General features: G+C 35.5%; 6 protein-coding genes and 2 pseudogenes across 8 annotated transcripts, besides 2 other annotated features; 4 read left to right on the top strand and 4 right to left on the bottom strand.

Moving 5' to 3' along the window:
* Window positions 1-33: 33 nt before the first annotated feature.
* Window positions 34-13,524: a mobile genetic element.
* On the bottom strand, window positions 815-1,753 carry TVAGG3_0740340 (annotated as a pseudogene). Its single transcript has one exon. A coding segment is annotated over exon 1 (939 nt).
* Window positions 2,354-3,078, bottom strand: TVAGG3_0740330 (integrase core domain containing protein family; the record flags this gene model as incomplete). The annotated part of the gene is made up of 1 exon (XM_051244854.1): window positions 2,354-3,078. A coding segment is annotated over one exon (725 nt), but the record flags the coding sequence as incomplete, so codon positions are not given.
* On the bottom strand, window positions 8,418-9,172 carry TVAGG3_0740320 (annotated as a pseudogene). The gene has a single exon. A coding segment is annotated over exon 1 (755 nt).
* On the top strand, window positions 9,783-10,103 carry TVAGG3_0740310 (uncharacterized protein; the record flags this gene model as incomplete). The annotated part of the gene is made up of 1 exon (XM_001297176.1): window positions 9,783-10,103. The coding sequence occupies one exon, from the start codon at window positions 9,783-9,785 to the stop codon at window positions 10,101-10,103; it is 321 nt and encodes a 106-aa protein (XP_001297177.1).
* Window positions 10,329-10,856, top strand: TVAGG3_0740300 (protein of unknown function, DUF4107 family; the record flags this gene model as incomplete). Its single annotated transcript, XM_001297175.1, has 1 exon — window positions 10,329-10,856. The coding sequence occupies one exon, from the start codon at window positions 10,329-10,331 to the stop codon at window positions 10,854-10,856; it is 528 nt and encodes a 175-aa protein (XP_001297176.1).
* Window positions 11,002-11,436, bottom strand: TVAGG3_0740290 (uncharacterized protein; the record flags this gene model as incomplete). The annotated part of the gene is made up of 1 exon (XM_001297174.1): window positions 11,002-11,436. The coding sequence occupies one exon, from the start codon at window positions 11,434-11,436 to the stop codon at window positions 11,002-11,004; it is 435 nt and encodes a 144-aa protein (XP_001297175.1).
* Window positions 13,525-19,546: 6,022 nt separating the features above from the next.
* Window positions 19,547-21,561: part of a mobile genetic element that runs on past the window's edge.
* Window positions 20,398-20,586, top strand: TVAGG3_0740270 (protein of unknown function, DUF4106 family; the record flags this gene model as incomplete). The annotated part of the gene is made up of 1 exon (XM_051244853.1): window positions 20,398-20,586. The coding sequence occupies one exon, from the start codon at window positions 20,398-20,400 to the stop codon at window positions 20,584-20,586; it is 189 nt and encodes a 62-aa protein (XP_051091440.1).
* TVAGG3_0740260 (uncharacterized protein) lies at window positions 20,619-21,161 on the top strand (the record flags this gene model as incomplete). The annotated part of the gene is made up of 1 exon (XM_051244852.1): window positions 20,619-21,161. A coding segment is annotated over one exon (543 nt), but the record flags the coding sequence as incomplete, so codon positions are not given.

Raw genomic sequence — 21,561 nt, 5'->3', positions numbered from 1 at the left:
AGAAGATCCAAACACTCGCTGGAGATGAGAACAGAATACAGAACAAGCTTATTGAAAAAAAACGCAAGATTAGATGCAATAGAAAAAGAATTTTAATGAATGTCTTAAAACACGTATGAATATCTTATGCGGTGGAACTAGATGAAAATAATTACGTCAGATATGCAATTTCAATAAAAATGCTTCATGTCGAACAGGCTACGTAGGCAACAGTGGTCTAAAGGTTGGTGTTATGGAGGGGTCAGCGCTCCTGTGGTTCGAAACCCGCGCAGCGCGGCGTATTTCTTTATTTTCTTTGTTATGTCTTGTTTGTAGTGCAATAAAAGTGTCATGACAAAGTGTGCTTAATCTTCCAGGGAATAAATCAAGAATTTACTTTGATTCTTCTTTAGAGTTCTTTGGATATACCCGTGAAGAAGTTTTGCTGTTTTTTCTCAAGCGAAATCAATGATTTTTTCATTTTTGGAATCTTAGCGAATGAAGGAATCTTTTCTCTCAGTGAACGACTTATTGACCCAAAAATATAATTGAGGTGAAGAGGTGATGCACTATTCACCAGCCGTTTTTACATCACCTATTCTATTCAACCCTGCATATGGATTTATCATAAACTGTCTTCGTAAATGCTTCTTGTATAACTGGATTCTTTCATGAATGGGCGTTTTGATGTCATAACTTCTTCGTAAATTGCTTCTTGTCATTGTGCGACTATCTTCGTAGAATGAGTGTAAATGCCCCAAAGAAATATAACTTGAGGTGAAGAGGTGAGAGGATTCACCCGTTTTCTCACACCGTTTTCCTCCCACGCTGTTATTTATACGTTGTACATGAATTGTACGATGTATTGTATATTTGAAATTCTAAACAATTTTGTAGCTTCTATTTCTTCTTTTAGTACATCGAATGTTTTAACAATGCCGAAGGTTTCTTTATATTTCTTCTTGACGTCAGATAGAAGGAAATCGTCAGCAGTTGGATAATTTTTGTTCAGAAATGCAACATGTCCATTTTATCTTCTGCTGGCTTTTCTACTTCTTTCTTTAAATCTGCATAGTCGTTTCTCATTCTTTCTATCTCTTTGACGGAGTAGTTATATTTCCTCATCGCTGCCTTACATTTTGAACATTGCGGGTTCATTTTTGCGTTATACATTGAAATTTGACCTGCTAAAACAACTAAGGCGTCAATTGCTCTCTTCATCTCAAACATAGCGGGTCTTAGTTGTTCGTTCCATACTTTGCCTCTTCTATCTTTATCTCTTATTTCCCAAACACATTCAGCAACTAATGAAACAAAGTTATCGTAGGTCTTAAATTCTTCAGATTTATATATCAGAAACATTCTTATAAACCATGTCGCAATCTTTGTCCATAACTTTATGGTTGCAATGAAAACCAAGGAATTCATAATTTACTTTACGTATGAACTTCTTTATTTCTACTGAGTCAGTTGTTTTGACTTCAATTTCGTCGAATTCAGGAATAGTTAGTTTTTGTTGTTGGATTTCAGGCAATTTGGGTAAATGGTCAATAATGTCCTGCATTTCATAAAGATACTGTTCATTTGTTTCATCTTTCGCACTACAGTCTAAATTACTTGTTAAAAGTTCTTGCTTTATCTTCTGGATTTTTGTTTCGAAAGTATATGAAGAAGGAATGAAGCTTTTCATCTCTACTAACATAGATGTTGGATTCATGACTAACGAGTTTGGTGCTGTAGTTTGAATTGTTGTTGTGCCGATTGTTGAAATCATATCTTTACATACAAGATAAAAATTTTTCTTAGAAAAAAATTAGCGTTATTTTTCTTTCATAAGGAAATGTCAAAAATTCATGATTTTCGAGAGTTTTAGACCATGTTAGAAAAGTGGTTAGAAAACGTGTTAGATCTAACATTCTAACATAAACATTATTTTTTGGTGTAAATAAATGGTACCATTAATGATATCATGACTGTTCTCATTCATGTCTGATTTACATCTAATGAAAAAGTTTAGAAGAATTTTCTTATTCTTTCTGGCATATTTTTGTCTTTCCAGTACTCCCGCTCTAATGGTCCCAGATGTGTTGGCTTTGACTCTCTCAAGTTCTTAGATGGTATAACATCTTCAACACCTCCTTCATATCTTACTTTATAAGTGTCATCGTTTATGTTGTAGCCAAGTATTTCAATAACCACTCCTCGCTTTGCTTCGTCAATGGTTTCAGCAAGTTTGCCATTACTACTTTCAACTAACTTATGTCGAGGGTAAAATGCTATGGAGTCGTCAGCAGCTTTTATAAGATATCCATTACCTTGTGTAGAGTCTACGATATAATAGTTTCTACTTAACCTTAAACGTTTCTTTGTCAACGGTTTGTCGTCAAGAACTACACGAACTTTTGTACCAGGAATGAGGGTAAATTGTGTTGAATTTCTGATATTTTGTGTTTGGCTTCGTTTCTTTTGTATATACTTTTCTTCTTGTTGTTGTGTCATTGAATTTGGTGTATGTCCTGTTGTAGAATGTGTTGAGGAATTATATACTTCGAGAAAATGTTTCATTGTTTCTTCGGTAAAGTCTCGCTCTTGATTTAAATCTCTGAGCGTTCTTATGAAGCGGTTTATGATGCCGAGTATGTTATGGTTATGGTCTTCAGTAGTGTAGTGAGTTATGTTATGCTTAATGAGAAATTCTGTGATTTCATTGCTGAGGTATGCACTGTCTTGGTCTGATGTTAAAGTACTTGGGTTATGTTCTGCTACAAACTTTTGTAAAACTCTTAACACTTCACGAGTTCCTTTATTTTTCATTGGATATGCATATGCTTTACGAGTGTTAACATTTATGAAGATGAGGAATGGTTTATGTCCTCCTTTTCTGCTTTGAATGAGAGTGTCAAATTGGTATGCGTCAGGAGTGTTGGAGTAAATTGGTAAAAAGTAGTCGTAAGGGTTTATTTTTGTTTGATGTACAACATTTTTGTCAAAGAACCTTTTCACTTCAGCTCTGTTAGTAAATCCCCAACTCTTTGCAGCTTCATTGAATTTCTTAAATGACCTCCATGGATGTTGTTCGAATACTTCTTTCAAGCTCATTTATGTAAAGTTAAAGATTTTAACCAACTCGTATCCAAGCGTGCATTGTTATATAAGGAGGCATATAATCTTTTCCATTACCTGCTGGGTCTGTAATACCAGCTACAACATGTGTATGATTTCCTGCAGTTCCACAGAAAATACCTGTGCTAACATCTTTGGGGTCAGTTGTGATATCATATCTATGCATTCCCTGTCTATCCGAACCCGCTGCAAGATTTGTATAACCTCTTTTTGTTATTGAATGTGAATGGTTTCCTTCCACAGATGTTCTTCCACTGAACCTATGCATATGTGAAGGAAGGTTTTCAATACCTATTTTCTTTGAACCTCCCATCTTCATTGACTGAGTATTAGTGTAGAATGGAAAACTGTCAACTATTTCATACCATCTACCACCAAATAAAGTGTTTGGATTTATTGGATTCATAGACGTATAAACAGCTCCTATAGGATATATTAAATCATATATGCTCATAACTCTATAAACATATTCTAAAGAACTTATGTCATTAAATACCATTTGGAATGTATCTCCCGGATGAAATGTTGCATTTGTTCCACTTTTATAATGTAATGTTAGTTCAATAGAATTATCCAAGAAAAATTCAAAAGTATCTGGTTGAAGACCTCTAACAAATTCAAATGGAGTTGCTGGTTCACCATTTATAATTTCTGTTGTAAATGTCATTGTATCTGGTTTCGAAAATTTCTTTGATAGTTCTTCATCTACATAAGTTTTGTCTGCTTTCTTATCTAACATTGCGGGTAGTTCATATGCTTCAAAGTTTCTGGCATGACTTTCAATGTTCCTGCAACTCTTATCTAAACTGTTAAGAGTATCTTTTACGCTTGTACTTGGATTTTCTAATGGTGCACTTGAACCAAGGTCAAAGTTCAATATTATGTCGTCTGCTCTAACAGTAGTGAAGGATTTATGTGTATGGTTCTTGTCAGCTTTACTGTCTAATGTAGCTTGAAGTTCATTTATATCGGAGATGTTGTGTTTATGAGATTTCAAAACTTTGTTCGTTGCTTCGAGTTCAACTTTGTCAGCTTTACTTTTAATAGCATCTTCAAACGTTATTTTTGCCTTAACTCTTAACATAAATCTTGGTTCAACTAATACACCGTTAACATTGAAAGTAGAGGCATAAATTTCACCGGTATAACCAAATGCTTCTGGTGCTTTAGCTACATCATACTGTACAGTACAGCTTATGTCATAACCTTTAGCACGAATGTATTTATATCTTCTTTCATTAACATTTTTTGTCTTCGCTTCATCACTTCGTGTTAAATATCCATGGTAGTCCGTTATAATCTGTTCGTCTGAAGTTATATAATGAACATGGTTCTTGTCCGCTTTACTATTTAATGTAGCTTGAAGTTCATTTATATCGGAGATGTTGTGTTTATGAGATTTCAAAACTTTGTTCATTGCGTCAAGTTCATTTTTGTCCGCTTTACTATTTAATGTAGCTTGAAGTTCATTTATATCGGAGATATTGTGTTTATGTTCTTTATCTGCTTTTTCGGCTAATTTCTCTTCTATCTCATTTATTTCAAGTTCATGCCTACCACCACCTCCCGAAGAAGTATTTTTCTTCAGCTCTTGAAGAACGTCCACTTCGCCATCTTTGGTGTCAATAATGAGACTTTGAGTTAAAACCTTTCCTGTCTTAATGGATGTTTGTAAAACTTCTTCTTCACCATGTTCGGGGTCATGGTCGTCATCATATCTTGTGAAATCAGAGATGTTGTCATACATTAAGCATATCTGTCTCAAAAGTTCTGCTATTTGAAACTGGAACGAAAGATATACAGAACTTTCATCATCTCCTAAAGTCAAGTCTGCTTTCTTAAGTATTTCTTGAATGTATGCAATGAGAACAGAGTACCTTGGAAAATATTCGAACAATATTTCATTAGCTGTTGGTTTTGGTGGTTCTTTTGGAGTTTCTGTTGTTTCAGTTCCTTCTGTAGGTTCTGTTGGAGTTTCTGCATCTCTTGACTTCAATGCTCTTGCTCTCAAAGACCTAAATGTTAGAGCACCGGGTTTTACAAAGGACTTTATAAATGCTTTAATAGTTCCTGGTAAGTTATTGTTAGCATTAAGTAAGTTCCTTATGCTTCCATCATGTACGTCCATAGCACTATGTAAAAAATCTATACTTTTCTTGTAGTCAGCAATAGACTGACTGTGATTTTTTAAAGATTTGTCAATACCTTTAAGCCAATCTTCATGCATGTCTGATACTGAGCCAAGAATATCATTTGCTTCCTTTAGTGTATTTTGTGCTTGTCGTAAAGTATCCAATCCCGTACGTGCATTGTTTGCTATACGTCTTACAGTATCTATTTGACTCCTTGTTTCTTGCATCCAACCAGATAAAGTTTTAATAGTATCCGAACCATTTGAAATGAAGTTCAAAGCATTTTTAACGTCATTTAAAACTTCTTCACCAAGTACCGCCCATATCTTTCCGATTTGGTATTGAAGAACTCCATATGAAGCAGCTGTTAAACCAGTATTTATAAGGTCCATATCCATGATTTAGCAGTTTTTCCATCCTTTCCATCCTTTCCATCCAACCGTTTTTCGCCTTGAGGTCTTGTATTCCTTGTATTCCTTGTATTCCTTGTATTCCTTGTGGTCCTTGAGGTCCGGTGTCACCCTTCTCTCCTTTCAGTTCATCTTTATGTTCGTTATAATATTCTAATGTCATAAGGTGTACATCATTACTGCTACCAGCAACGCCGAGAATTTGTTTCTCATTCATGACTAAATTCTTTAGGCATTTAATGTTTCGTCAAATCGAAAGCTCTTTAACAATTCAATGAGAACATTTAATACTTCACTAATGAGGCATCTACTGTAGAATTTATATATTGCACCGTTCCATCATTTATGATGGGAACTTTACTTATTGTAATGAATGGGTCATACGTGTTAAAAGTATCGAAATCAATGACTTTTTTAGTTTTTCCATCGTCCAATGACTAAATCATTGGCCTTCAATGGTTAAAGTTGAGTTTTCGTTTACTAGTTCATGTGCTCTTCTTGCTTCATTTGTTTCATACGCATATGCAGCAATAGTCATATTTTAATGAGAATAAAATGTTGTTCTATTTGCAAAGTACAGACCCAAACGAATACGGGACAGTAAAGCTACAAACAAACTTAGGTCTTCAGAATGAAGCGCTTGCTTTCAGAGTTGTTGACTTCAATACTATCGCACTTTTGTCATAACAGATGAAACAGATTTCATAGAGATTGAAATAGATGACAAAAGAAGTTTGTAACATTTCCTAACAGAGCCGAGTACAGAATAGATAAAATTGCTGGAGTCATAGATACTCTCATAAATGAAGAACTATTGACAACATAGATGTCGAACTCTCTCTGAGGGAACATTGAAGTTCAGTAGCAAGAAAGAGTTCAAGATACCAAGAATGAGTCATAGAGTACAACTTCTTCTGGAGCATACCATATGCATTTCCTTTGAAAAGTGTTGACAAAACGATTGAGATGAAATCTGTTCATACGTATGTTATGGTAATTGTTTGTACGTTGAGTCAAAAATAGCTAATGTCACAGGTATTTCAGGAGTTAATAGTAAAGGTTCAGTAGAATATAAATCCTTCTGTTATGCAGTCAATTCAATGTTCATTCCAAACGTTCCTGTCATAGCAACTCATTTAGGTAAATGGGTTCGCATTAGTCTCATAATTTGAAAGACATGCAATTCAGACTTGTTGACTTTCAAGGAGCCTGTAGAACTGAAGGCACCAGTGCGAATGACTGTTGAAGTTGACTTTTTAGAAAATATTAAATGCAACAGCTTACAAGAGAACTCAGAGCTAAAAATATAAAGTATGAATGTTATGTATTAGGTCATGAACTTTGGTTGTTGCTGTTGATGAAACAAATGAGTTAGTTATGCCAGTCAAGAGAACAGAAAAAGGCGTCAAAGGCGCCGAGCGCAAAGCGCTATATTGTGTTAGTGAAAACTGCACCAAGTCAATAAGATTAGGTTTGCATTATGAAGATGAGTTCGATACTGTTGAAGAAGTTTGGACAGATATTACAAATTGCTAACTTGAATTTTTTTGACTGACGGCGCAAAAGCGCCAAGATGGGCTCAAAGAGCCCTCCTGACTGCTTTAATTTACTAAAACATATTTCAAGCAAAGTTTATATTCTGTTGAAAGTTTTGTATACTCGTTCGAATATTTATACTTAAACTCAACTCCTGTAGTTCCTGGTGTTTCAATGATGCGGATGTTACCTATTTTCATGAATGGTGGAGTTTGACCACAGCATTCGATTTCAGGGTCGAGATAGTCAATGACACATTGTTTCCCTGTTATTCGTGAGATAAACATTTTCAAGGTCCTCCTTTGTTAGAATTATTTGGTTCTTGCTTATAAGATTTGTCAAAAGCTTCTTATCGTCTTTGAGTAAAATGTTTGGTATAACTGAAGAAGGTAATGGTCTACGTTATCTGAAGGATTTGTTTGAACATTTGTGTAAGGGTTGTCGTTAGCTTCTCTTGAAAGAATTTGGTCCAGTGTGGATACTCTAACTTAACATCTGATGTAGCGTTAGCGTTTGAAGCTGAGTTTAAATTCACGGCGCCATGCGCCAAGATGGGCTCTTTGAGCCCTCCCGACTTAAGTTCTGGTTCTTTTTCTTTCAAACACTCTGAACTATAGTTCTTTATGACAATATTGTTTGTCGTTCGTGAGTCAACATTTGATGTTGGTTCAATTGGAACATTAACGGCACCAGCTAAGATGGATTTGCTTCTCATTTCATATAGAATAAAAACCTTTTATATGTATGAAATGAACAATATACTCGACAAGGGTTTGAATGTAAAGCTAACGAATGAAAATATTGTTGAATTCACTGAGACAGGAGCTGTGTATAAAGATGTAGAACTACTGAACAAAAGAGCTAAGGGAAGAAGCAGGAACATGAACAAAGGGTGGAAGCCTATAAAAATTTATGTCAATGATGGCTCAGGAGGTTCAAACATAAAGTATGCAGAAAGTTATAGAGTTTATGCTCTCAAAGGTGAAAAGCCTTCATTTAAGAACAGCTATTCTAACGCATATCCTCAAAAGCTAACGGATGGGGAAGTGGATGATATGAATGACAGCAAAAATATTAACAGAAATGGCGACAGAGATGCATGGAATTTGTTTACCATCAGTCAATTGAAGGTTAAACTTTAAAACAATGTTGGTCGTTCCCATGGAATATTTTTGACTTTAATGGTATTAGTCATGATATGAATCTCAAGGTATGAACGAGGAGAGATGAGAGACTTATATGCTTCCCAAATTTCTTCAAAAGGTAATGTTATACCTGACTGTTTCCAAATGAGTTCAATATCATAGCGTGAGAAACCTTGAAAGATAACGAAGTCAGTTATGAGACGTTTTATGTTTAAAGCAAGGAAACGCCATGTTTGCATAAGTATTGCTACAGTTAAGTGGTAATGTCTGACTTTAGTTATGATGTTAGCTAATGGTGAGTCTGCTTTTGACACTAAACTTTTCCGGCGAAGTCGTCACAAACGAGCAGAGTGTTTGAAGGATACTTTTTGAAGGGGTATTTTGAAAGTTTTGACAGAATGTAGTTTGTCAGTCGTTTCATATCGTAAACTCCTGAGTATTGACGTAAGTGGTGTTTGTCAATAATTCTTTCCATCTCTTCTGAAGTCTTTTGCATTCCTGACTGTATAAATTCAACGATGGCATAATATTTCTCTCTTACGTCGAATGTAACGTTGAAGAAATTCAATGAGTTCACTGTCTGGAACTTTAACGACAGAGGCTTGAACTTTTGACATAAATGTTTTCGCTGTTGAATCCATAGAGTCTGAAGTTGCTGATATAATGATTTGGTCATAGTAAGAGTCGTTTCCTAAACGCTCTGTTATGAGTATATGACGAATGAGGTTGAATGTCTTACCTGAACCCATCTTTCCACAATAGAAATCACACCATTTGAACAGAACTCATAGTCCTTACTGAAAGGAAGAATGAGAGAACTGTTGAGCTTTTCACTGCTTTCATTCATGTCTTCATCTACGTCATGTATTAAATGCTTCATTTTATCTTCATTAAAAATGCAAGTCAGAAATATTCAGAACATAGCACCGAGTCTAACTGACAAGAGTATAAAGATATACTATGAACACGTTATGATGAAACCTACCAAAATTCAAGAAAGTCAGTATACTTATGAATATCCAAGACACTGGGTAGAGTATGTAGGAGGTGAGAAAGCTATTGAAATAAGACAAGTTAGAAGTATTCCAGCAGGAAGAACAATATTATTGAAGAACTTTAATGTTTTGAGGTATAATGATGAAACAAAGAAGCAAGATAGTTTTCCTGTTGCTGTGTATGTGAACCTAGACACAGGAGATGACATGAAAGTTTTTAACACAAAGCTTCAAACGGTAGTGAGAGAACAACTGACTGCGGAAGGACATCCATTACCTTCAGAAGTTACCATAGTATATAATTTTGAAACAAATACAATAGATTTTAAAGTCGTCTCTGCAAAGAAGTCAGGTTTTACATTTAATGAAGCAGATGTATATTCGAATGAAAACTTCAAAGCTATTGCATGGTTAGATAATGACGATTGCTTTAAGAAAATATTTAAATTCAGTGACTCAACGATGTCAATAGATGACCTTCGTGGAATGTTACCATCGACGTTTACAGTAGAAGGTTCAGCAGGATTGCTTACAAGATTGTCAATTGGTGGTATTTGGTCTCGTGAGAACATTGTTATAAAATCCAGTATAAGTGAATTTGCTGAAGAATCTATATTATGTCTTTCAAACTACATGTATTCGCCGCCGAAGCATTATAGTATAACAAACTTTGTCAGTAAGTTTAACATAAGACTTGTCGAACCTTCTTCAATGAAAGATGTTGTGCTACCCAAAGACGGAAAGGATGGACTCATTATTGAGATGATTTTAATAGCATATTAAATGAGCTTGTTCTTGAAGGTCATTCATGATGAAATAACTGTTGTCGAAGATGTTAGCAATTGTTCAGACATTTTGAAGCGTATAGATGATATAAGAAAGAAGTTAGATAGACCGCAAAGCGGTGAGGGCGAAGCCCGTGAGAACGCTTATGTTTCATTGACTTTCTCCAGTAACGAGAACTTTTATGAGATAATATTGAAGAGAGATGATTTTAATATGGTGTAAATGGTAGCTTGGGCAGCTTTAGGCGCAATGGGAACAAAAGCATTAGCATTTGGAGCAAAAGCACTTGGAGCTTATGACGCAGTAAATAAAATGAGTGGAGGAAGGGTTTCGAAGACATTAGATGCAAATAAAGGGAAGATTGGAGGCTGGGTTGCAAAGAAGTTAAGATTAAATAAAATAGGGCTCATAAATAAAGCATCCAATTTGGTTGCGACTGAGTCAGAAAATGCTTTAGGAAAGGACGATGAGTTTGCAAAACACGCAAAAGACTTTAATGACCAGATGAAAGGTGAAACAATGCATTTAAATAGAGTCGATGGAACTAAAGAAAATGTTTCTTCTCCACCAGCGGTTTATCCATACGGACCTTATGGAATGTATGGAAACCCTTACGAAAGACCATTTGACCCATTGACTGGTGGAAGTAATTGGTATCATTATGGACGAAGAAGAAAGACAGTCAAGTTGGAGACAGACGTGAAGAAAGCAACTAAAAAGAAACCAAGGAAGAGAGTTATAAAGCAATGAATTCAACAGGGTGAAAAAACAGGTGAAAAAAGAAGTGAGATCTCACCACTTCACCTAAATTTATTTTTGTGCTATGTTTTCATACGTGTGAGGGTGGTGATATCATTAATTTTTATATAAATGTGGGAACAAAAATAAAGCATATCTACTCAACAGGAATGAGACCCTTACTGACTATGTATTCGTTTAATGCTTGATGAAAACAATGGTACATATTATCGTATGGGTATACACAACGTCTGTTTCCATCGTCGTCGTATATGTAGAGCTCAAATCCAGTCCAACCTTCTTTTGTACAATATGTAGCTTTATTTAAGTATGCATTTATGTAGATAAGGCAATTTTCTTCATCGCTCCAGAAATAATTTTTGTTCTTTGTTGAAATAGTTTTCGTTCCTCTGCGACCATAAGGAATGTATGCAATGAACTTTGCGTCATAAGGGATTGTAATATATTCAGGGTTTCTTTCATCGTCGATGGGTCTGTCTTTGTTAAAATGCATGTTCCTCAGTTTTACTTGAGTTTTGAATAGTTCACGGAAACGTTCTGGGAAAGAGTCATAGTAAATGTAGTCGGACATGTCTTTGTAATGAAATAAAAAATTAAAAAAAAAATAAAAATAAGGTTATTTTTATTTAGTGAGGACGGTAGTGAAGTCGTTAGTGAAGTCGTTAGTGAAGTCGTTTATGTGTCAGACGGTTTTGTAAATATTTAAGGTTAAGTTGGTGTTATGGTTGTGTTGTAAAATATACGTTACCGGTTTCGTAAAGTGTCAAAACCGCTAAGTGGTGTACGGAGGCGCGCAGTGCCACAGTACACGACTTAGGGATACTAACTATACCATTATGGTCCAAAAATATTTTAGATGTGAAAACTGCTTTGACAATATTCGTTGACAAATACCATCCAACAAAACTAACATCTGACTGTGAAAGTTCTTTCAAATCAGATGATGTAAAAAACTATCTGCGTTCAAAAAATGTAAACCAATATTTCATTGTCGACCAAAACCATTCTGCTCTTGGTGTCATTGACGGTTGTATAAAAATGTTAAGAGACTTAAACCAACCACAAGGTGGTGAAGCAAATGAAATGTCATATGACGACAAATATAGACACTTCTCCATGGCAAAGATGAGACAAGTTTTAAATATTTACAATAACCGTAAACAAAAAGGTTTGGGAAACCACTCCCCGAAGAAATGAAAAACAACCCTGACTTAGAGAGAAAGACTATATATTTAATAATTTAGTCAAAAGAGACAAACAAGAAAGAATGCCGGGCTTCAAACTTCAGAAAGGTGACAAAGTAAAAATAGAAATACCTAAACGCGACCCATATGAAAATACTATTGACTATGACAACAATGGGAACCCGACAGGTACTCACATTCGTGTTCGTAAAAATAGAAGAAAGTATACAAGAGAATATTATGAAGTTTTAGGCAAACATGGCAAAATGTACACACTGCAAGCAGAAGATAAAACTACTATTGTCAGACCTCGTTTCAAACTTGTCAAAGTTCAAGGTGGTATACTTTCAAAGACAGTTCCTAACAAATATAAGACAACTCCTGACGAATATGCTAAAGAAGTTGAAAATGACGACTAAGCAATTCTATACCATGCGTAAACTGTCATGTAAGGTGGCATGTAGTCTTTACTTTGTCCGGTTGTTTGCGTATATCCTGAAACGAAATGTGAATGGTCTCCTCCTCCCAGAGTGTCACTCCAGTAAAATTTATAGCAAACTGAACGTCGTCTTTAACATCATATCCTTTACCTTTGTCATTCCTGACCATTCCCAATATCTATGCTTATGCCAACCTTCTCGAGATGTACTTAAATCTATGTAGTGACTGGTGCAGGTAAATTTTCACCTGAAATCGTTTTACTTCCACCTGTTTTCCTTTGAAGAGTTTGCACAATACAAAAACCTGTCGACTATTTGAGTCCAAGTTCCAAAACCAAGTACTACTTCTGGTCTGGTAGAGTTCATTGAAACATATAATGAGCCAACCGGGTAAATAAGATTCGGCAAAATTTGTTTAAGCACATTGAGTTCCTGTCTTAGATGTATAATACTATTGTCATTAGATATCAAAGTATCTACAAGACTTGTTGCCGGTGGTATTGTTGGACCTTTACTTGGCAAGGTTGTGTTTAGTGTAATATCATCTGCTGTAAAAGTTGTAAAACTTGTATGTGTATGTCCAACGTCACTTTTCCTGTTTAAGGTTTCTTGTAAGTTTGTAATATTTGCAATGGTATGTGTATGAGTCTTATTTGCTTTTGTCTCTAATGTTTCTTGTAAGTTTGTAATATTTGCAATGGTATGTGTATGTCCAACGGCACTTTTCCTGTTTAAGGTTTCTTGTAAGTTTGTAATATTTGCAATGGTATGTGTATGTCCAACGGCACTTTTCCTGTTTAAGGTTTCTTGTAAGTTTGTAATATTTGCAATGGTATGTGTATGTCCAACGGCACTTTTCCTGTTTAAGGTTTCTTGTAAGTTTGTAATATTTGCAATGGTATGTGTATGTCCAACGGCACTTTTCCTGTTTAAAGTTTCTTGTAAGTTGTAATATTTTGCAATGGTATGTGTATGTCCAACGGCACTTTTCCTGTTTAAGGTTTCTTGTAAGTTTGTAATATTTGCAATGGAGTGTATTCCACGGCACTTTTCCTGTTTAAGGTTTCTTGTAAGTTTGTAATATTTGCAATGGTATGTGTATGTCCAACGGCACTTTTCCTGTTTAAGGTTTCTTGTAAGTTTGTAATATCAGATATAAGAATGTATATGGTCTTTTTAGAATATTCGTTTTCAGCTCTTGTCCTTCACTGACATTTTTTGTCAACATATGTTTTTGTCTGCTAGTTCAGGATGAGTATGTTCTTTTGTTGCATAAGCTTTGTTAGCTCTTTCTTCTTCTTTTGCTATTGCATCGTCTACATATTCTTTGTCAGCTTTGTTGTCAACATCTGCTTTCAAAAGAAGTTCATTTATAGGTTTCTCGTTTAAAGTTCCTTTTTTTGGATTTATACAGACAGTATGGTTCTTATTGTCTTGAAACAGAAACTCATCTGTCATTGGGTTTAAAGTCAGTTTTAAGTTTCCTTCTTTCAATGACTCAGATATCTTAGAATAGTTTGAAAAGTTTGTTGTGTTCTTATTTAGAGCTTGTATAATGAGTTTGTCGGTTGTGTTGTATTTCTCTCATAGACGCTGTTTCATTTGACATTTTTATTCTAGATAAAATATGCTTTCAATAGAAAAAGAAAATTCTAGAGTTGCTACAACTAAACCATTAGATGAACTTTTTACTAAGTAGGTCAAAAGTTTGAGACAGATACCGTAAAGCATGAAGGCTATCGTTTTGACTACCCATTAAGATGGTTAAGAGACCCATCTGTCACAAAAGCTATTGGCTTTCGTAGAATGAAGTTCATTTCAGAAGCCATACATGGTTTTCCCATTTACGGTCGGTTTTGAAGTTCGATACTATAACAAAGAAAAACGTATGTATGAGAAATTTGAACAGGGAAAACTTTTACAAGTTAAGTTTGCTTGTAAATTTAGAACAACTCTTCAAGCTTTTCAAGAAAAATATAACGATATCTATCGAATATGCAAACCAGTATAACATGACGAGGGAGAATACCATCTCGATATTATTTATGACAGGAAAAATGCAACTGTTAAAATCAATAGAATAGAAGACCTTGGAGAAAACGTTTATATTTCTACAAAAATATAACAACTTGCATGGTATAGATTTATGAGGATGTTAAATCAGCCTGCAGCATATCCAGTACAGCCCAGACTTTTATGAAGTCGAAACCCTAATGGAACATATGAAAATGTTTTCGACCCAGCTGCTATTATTGTTCATGCTTCATTTTCTGGCGCCCAAAACTCTTTCTATGCTTGGCAAATGACTTTTACGAAAAACCTACAAAGTTATACGAACCACCAAGTGGAAGTATTTCAGACTTCAAGTATGGTTTACAACAGATGGAAGAAAAAGAATAATTCCATTATACCATGCGTTTTACTTAGAACTTAGTTTCATATACAACTACTATCGAACGGTAAAAATATAATTTTTTAATACGGTTGAGGTGTTGGATTTGGTTGCCAACTAGACTGTGGTGCAGGTTCAGGCTGTTGTATAACAGGAGCTTGTTCTTCTGGTTCAGGGTCTTTAGGTATAATACCAACAAACTGACCTACTCTTTTACCAATATTTTTGACTCCGTTCCAAATTCCTCTTCCGACAGATTTTATTCCATTCCATATACCTCTTCCAACATTTCGAAAGAAGTTTCCTATTCTTCCAAAGAAACCCATTTACTACGTGTAAAAATCTAATGTCCGCTAGTCTCTTACGTTTCCTGTTGAGTTCCATAGCATTCTTTAACTGGAGCTCATACATTCTGTTTCTCCTCTGGTAGAAAACATATTCTGGGTCAACTCCTGTGTTCGCGTCATCTGCATAAAGTTGTTTATATCCACTTCGGGGTTTGTATAAACTCTTTCCATCTCATATTTGCATACCATGGTGGCAAACCTAACGCAGCGTCATTTGACATGGCAGTTGCATTTGTACATCTGTTGGCACTTGACCATAGTTTGCCATTGCAGTTTGTATTCTAACTTCATTTGGAATATTCTCTGGGTTTGGTTGTCCAGGTTGCTGTGCATTCGCTAAGTTCTGTGCGTCCATTTAATATTAGATAAAAATATCTCTTACGAGTACATATACTGAACATTTGCAGGCATTGGTTCATCTTCATATTCTCTATATCTTTCTGCCACGTCAAAGAAATAAATGACACAATGGAAAAAACCTAAAAAAGTAGTCCTATTTCAAAACATTTACTTACTAATAAAATTTCTTTGTTATGACACTTTCTCCGGTTTATAGGACCTCTCATATTCTATCTTGTCATATTTAAACACATAGTCGTTTATATCTTCTAACCATCTCATAACGGTTTCCAACCACTTTTATCGGATGTAAAGTAAAAGCATGGATGGTTGTAAACGTCTAAAGTTTCTAAAGAGTCTCTCAAAGTCCAGCTACTTGGTATTGAAAATCCATGTGTTAGAACGGCGGGTCCACTATAAAGAAAACATTTTCCTTGTCTTTATTTTTCATACAACTCTGTCCAATGACATCTCACAAACTCTATACCCTCAATATATTTTTCTATGTCCTCTTTGAAAACATTTGTATAGTTAAGATATAAAACGTTTGACATAAGTGTTTCAATGTCATGAACTCTTATAGAACCACTATATAATAGTCTAGCAGATATACTATCCCAGTCTATATTCTGCTTTTTTCAAAACCTCTCTCACAATATTTTTCTTATCTAATGGTATACGTTCCATCTTACCTATAGGTATCTTTTCTTTAACTCTTTCAATATTTTTTTTGTGTCTGGAATATGTTTGAGACGGTCCATATAGTTGTCGAAGTCATTGCATATAATCTTTGAGTCTGGGAATATTGTATGGCACAAATGGGATATATAGAAACTTCCACCGAACAAATCTCAAATGTTAGACCATTCGGTAGTTTCTTAAGTTCTCTCAATATAATATCTTTACATTTACTCTTATTTCCAAAGAACGGTAACGGTGGTTTTGTAAAATTCATTATATATAATAATAAAATGTTTTTTCCTGAAAAGTGACAGAAAAGTGACAAAACATGAAAACATATATAATTTGTGAAAAGCGACACATTATATAATGTTTTCGACCCAGAAGAAGGCTTCTTCCCAGAAGCAATGGAGGAAGAAGAAGAGTCCTCCGAATTCACACCAGAAGACTAACAATTTTCCGAATAAAAACTTCATTTATACTAAACATCTTCGGGGCTAGAGGGCACGAAGTGCCTGGAAGCCCTCCGAATAAAAACTTCATTTATACTAAACATCTTCAGGGCTAGAGGGCACGAAGTGCCTGGAGGCCCCACTACCTTTTTTTTTTTCTGGAGTGTCAATTAATAACAATCCCACAACAAGTAAAATTCAGATTTTTATTAAACTTATTTTTTCCTAAAAGTTTTCTCAAATTACTATATATACATATGTGGATAAAATAAAATAAAAAAAAAAAAAAAAAAAAGGTAGTGGGGGGCCTCCAGGCGCGTTGCGCCCTCTAGCCCTGAAGATGTTTAGTATAACTTTGTCCGGACAAGTAAGGGTCTATCGTCGCTACAGGAAAAGTTACAGGCGTTCCACGGAAGTAAACTTTGAGAAGCCTTTTTCCCCTTATAGAATGAGATAGGACGGTTATTTTACAAAACTGACAACACTTTGACCGAGTAGTTTTTTGAGCTGAACAAAAAGTGTCATATAAACATCTGTCAAAAACCGCTTTTTAACTTCACTTAAAATGCCACGTAAGCTACGTAAGAATATACGTAAGAGGAAGGGAGCATTGAAACATCCATAGTAAAACTGACACCACAACAACAGTTGCAACAACAAATGATGAATGACCCACTATGTTGCAACAAATGTCAAGCAACCCTATGCTTTTAAACCGAGTTATTGGTGCACAGAGTGGAGGTTTAAGAGCGGCACTTTTAGCGAAAATGGCAGGCTATGGTGGAGCTGCAGACGGAACAGCTTATAACCCTCAAGTCAAATGAATTTGAGTTCACTCAAAAATCAAATAACAGATTCAAAAAGTCAAACATAGACATACAGAAGCAAATAAGTGAAACGAAAAGAAACTAGAATATGACAGACACACAAAGAAACTAAATGAGTTAAACGTAGAGAAAAAAGAAAGAAGACAACTGAAAGAACTAAGTACAGAGGAATATGCGAAAAAAGTGTCAAAAAAGCAGCAGAAGTAGCAAAAATGGAACAAGATGTCATAAATTTGAAAACCATACTACTCAATATAAAGTACTGAAAGATGAAGAGATAAAACAAAAAGCCATGAAGACATATATGGATAGCGATGAGTATAAAAAAGAAGTTGAAAGCAAATGTAAAGGCAGAAAAACTTTTACAGTTGCAAAACCAAACCGTACAGTATGAAAACTTAGCACAAGAAAGTAAAAATAACGACGCAGCCATGCAAAAGGCAATGAAAAGCGCAGAATATATAAAAGCTAACATGACTGGTTAGATGCCCAAGCCAACGCTAAAGCAGCCCAACTTATAGGGTCAATAAGGACAAAAATACAAGCGGATGAAGACAGTTCAATGAAGCTTTAATGAATGCTGACTTTAAGAACGCCTTCGAACTCTTCATAGTAAGTGTGAAACTAGTGAACGACTTCTCATCTGGAAAGAAACTGAAGTCTGAAGGTTTCGACAAAGAGTTAAGAGAAGTAGCACAAAATATGACGAAAATAACAGATGGCAGCAACGAGACAGGCAGTTCAAAGTGCCTATGACGCCGTTAGAGCAACTGTTGTGGAAAGTCAAAAAAAGAGTTACAACAGACCAAAACAGACCTAGTAAATGCTTTCTTAAAAACGAAAAGTCAGGTCGGACATTATGCTGCAGATGGAACATATGTGCCAGCTGGTGGAACTTATATACCAGCTGGTGGAACTTATATACTAGCTAGTGGAACCTATATACCACAAACCCTCCAAGAGAAGCACCTGCACCAGGACTACCTAAAACATTTACATCGTCACATGGACACAGACACAGGCATGCAAAAACCAACACAAACAACCAACAGTTCAAAATCCAGCACCACAACCAACCAGCACAACAACCACCTCCACAACCAGCACCACAACCAACAGTTCAAAACACTGCACCACAACAACCACAAACAGAGCAAGGACATAAAAGAAGTAGAGAACAAGGAAACCAAGATTTCTTAAAAATGCTTAAAGAAGACTATGGTTACCCAGCTACTCTTGACTTTAGTGACAGATATAAAGAAGCTATTAGAAAGTTCAAGGAAGGAAATACTGACCCGAACCTATTTAGCTTTATGGCTCAGCACCAAATGGGATATAATTTCAAACCTGGAAAATACAAGCTCGCTAAGGGATATGATTTAATAGCATATCTCCAAATGACATGACTGAATTTACTCCGAGATATTTGGTGTCAGAGCTTAAATGACAATTCAACTTTCTTCATGAAACGCGTAAAATAAAGACGGAACGAAGAAGAAAGGTTTATGAGTCCGGATGACTTTTAGGGAACTTGTTAAAAACGGTCTCGGAATATATGAAATGCCAGCAGATGAGGTACAAGAACTCCACAGGAAGAAGTTCAGATACAACCAGACATGGAAGAAAATAGTTCAGCAACAACAGCTAGAAGAGCCTGAAGGAAACGAACAAGTCCCTCCTTTGGAAACTAACTTCACAGAACCAGATGAAGATTTGGAACAGCCGAAAAATATTGACCTCAACAAGAGTATGAGGTGAATATGGAATCTTTCCAAGAGTCTAAGAAAATTCGGCTGACATGGTAGAAGAATATCGAAAAATGTTTGCCGACATACAAAAGACTCCAACATCAGATGAAAATATTCAGCATAGAATGGAGAACTGAAAGAAAATGTACACAAATACAACAACCCTTTTTACTTACGAGCATATAACGTTAATCTTTGGATGAACTCGGTGAAAATAAAAGGTTAAATTTCAACAAAACATATGAATGAAACATTGTTTAAAGTTCATTCAGAACCTAACCAATATGGAAACAAACCTACTTTTGTTTCTGCAGACTATGGAACTACAATGAGATGGGTCATAAAGCTAACCCGGATAGGTGGTTCATAAACTTACAACCACAATTCCAAGAAGTTGTAGACGCAATGGAAGTGAATGGTGAACCAGATTTAGCTGGTATTTTCAGCGCGGCTTTAATGCCATTGAAAGATATGAAAGATGCAGATATTTTGAACCAGTATGAAATGAACATGGCTGATGGAAATATAACACCTGACGTTCTAGAACATTTATCTCAAAGAACTACACAGAACCATAGAGATGGTATATTTGGTGAAGAGTTTAGAAAGAAAGTTAGGGAGATAGAAGGAAGAGAACCTATTGTACATGACCTTGCAAACGAAAGTTTACAAAATGTCATAAAAACTTACTTTGCAGACAATGAACCGAGAAGGGATGAATATTTAAGAAAACTCAAATGGACAGTACAAATGAAATGTTAGTATTGAAAAACATGTTCCTTGACAAAATAAAACCAACTACAGAAATAAATGACCCAAGACTGAAAGATTGGGTAAAAGCTTTCCCATTCACAAAAGATATTGTTGGTAACATGGAAAGAAAACCAGAATGGCTACAAAAAACATATATTTGGAAACGAGCTTATTCCATATGGACAAGCTCTGTTTGAAGAGCTTGAACCGGAAACTCAGGAAAGAGTCATGCAAACAATACGCGAAGACTCAAATACAAACTATGACAAAATCTTTCTAGGATATAGGTTACCTGAGATGGGCGACCAGAGCCTAAAGGCAAAAAGGACACGTGAAATTTGCAACATACTAGATGAACATGATGCAAAGATGCAACAACTTGAAGCAGAGGGCAAGTTACCAAAAGCGACACCAAAGAAGAAGAGAAGAGTAGAACAAAGTGAAAGTAGTGAAGATGCAACTAGTGAAAGTAGTGGCAATGAAGGAAAAAGAAGAGTTAAAAACTCAGTCAGGAAGAAAGTAAAGCTTGGTCCGAGTGGGTTCTATTATGACACATAAATCCAACTATTCTATATTTTTACCCATATGAAATGTACGCCGCTCAGAATATAACGCCAACAGTTTTGGATGCCATGAACGGAAATGTTTCCGAATGGTATAACGAATGCGACAATGCCATTAGAAGGTCAGAAATAGTTCCTGGAACTTACGAATATACAACTGCTGTTTCTTATGGAAACGTAGGTGAGTTTGGAGAAGGTTCTTCAACAACAGTAGATATTGCTTGCGACAGGTTTCATATTATTTCTATTGACAACTCATTCTTATACGTGGAACAAGACATTGAAATAAAACCTTCTGCCAAGTTGTCTGACAAGAAAGGTTGCAATGGAATTTTCTATGTCGGATACCAATATGCTCCAGAAGTTTTCATGGGATATAAGATATATTCTAACTCTGACTTAGTTCAAACAGTAACATGGGCAAACTATGAATGGTTCGCTTTAAGAAACTCAGTACAACCACAAGCTAGAGAACAAACAGACCAGTATGCAACTATTGAGAAAATAAGAAGACTTGACCCTAACGTTCCAGGAGTTTATGTTGACCTTTCTGGACAAACTGCAGCAGCAGTAACCAAAGTAAAATGAAACTTAGAGTTCCTTTGTCATCTTTCCTCATCTTCAGGTTTTTAAGATACTTGCCAAACTGGGCAGGAAAAATTTCTATCGAACTTACTCCAAGCAAAAATAACTTAGTCATTGCACCAACACAAGACCCATTCACTCTTACTGTAGCTGGAACTGGTGGAGCCAAGTTCTGTGACTTTTGCAAAGGCAAGGTTGACTTAGACTTTGGTTTCTCAAACCTCAACACTGAAGTAAACTATTATTTCAATGCTGCTGGAACTGCTTGGGACCCAGTTAAGTTCACATGCGAAAAATTTGAATGCAAGAGAATAGAAAGCAGACTTGCAGTCTATATGTTGGACCCAGATATTTCAAATGCTTTAGCTGCCAAATATATTGCAGT

Source organism: Trichomonas vaginalis, chromosome III (genome assembly GCF_026262505.1).
Source record: "Trichomonas vaginalis G3 chromosome III, whole genome shotgun sequence".
In the NCBI taxonomy this organism is placed as follows: Eukaryota; Parabasalia; order Trichomonadida; family Trichomonadidae; genus Trichomonas; species Trichomonas vaginalis.
The sequence above is the reverse complement of the archived record's forward strand: the minus strand, read 5'-3'. Positions and strand labels throughout refer to the sequence as shown.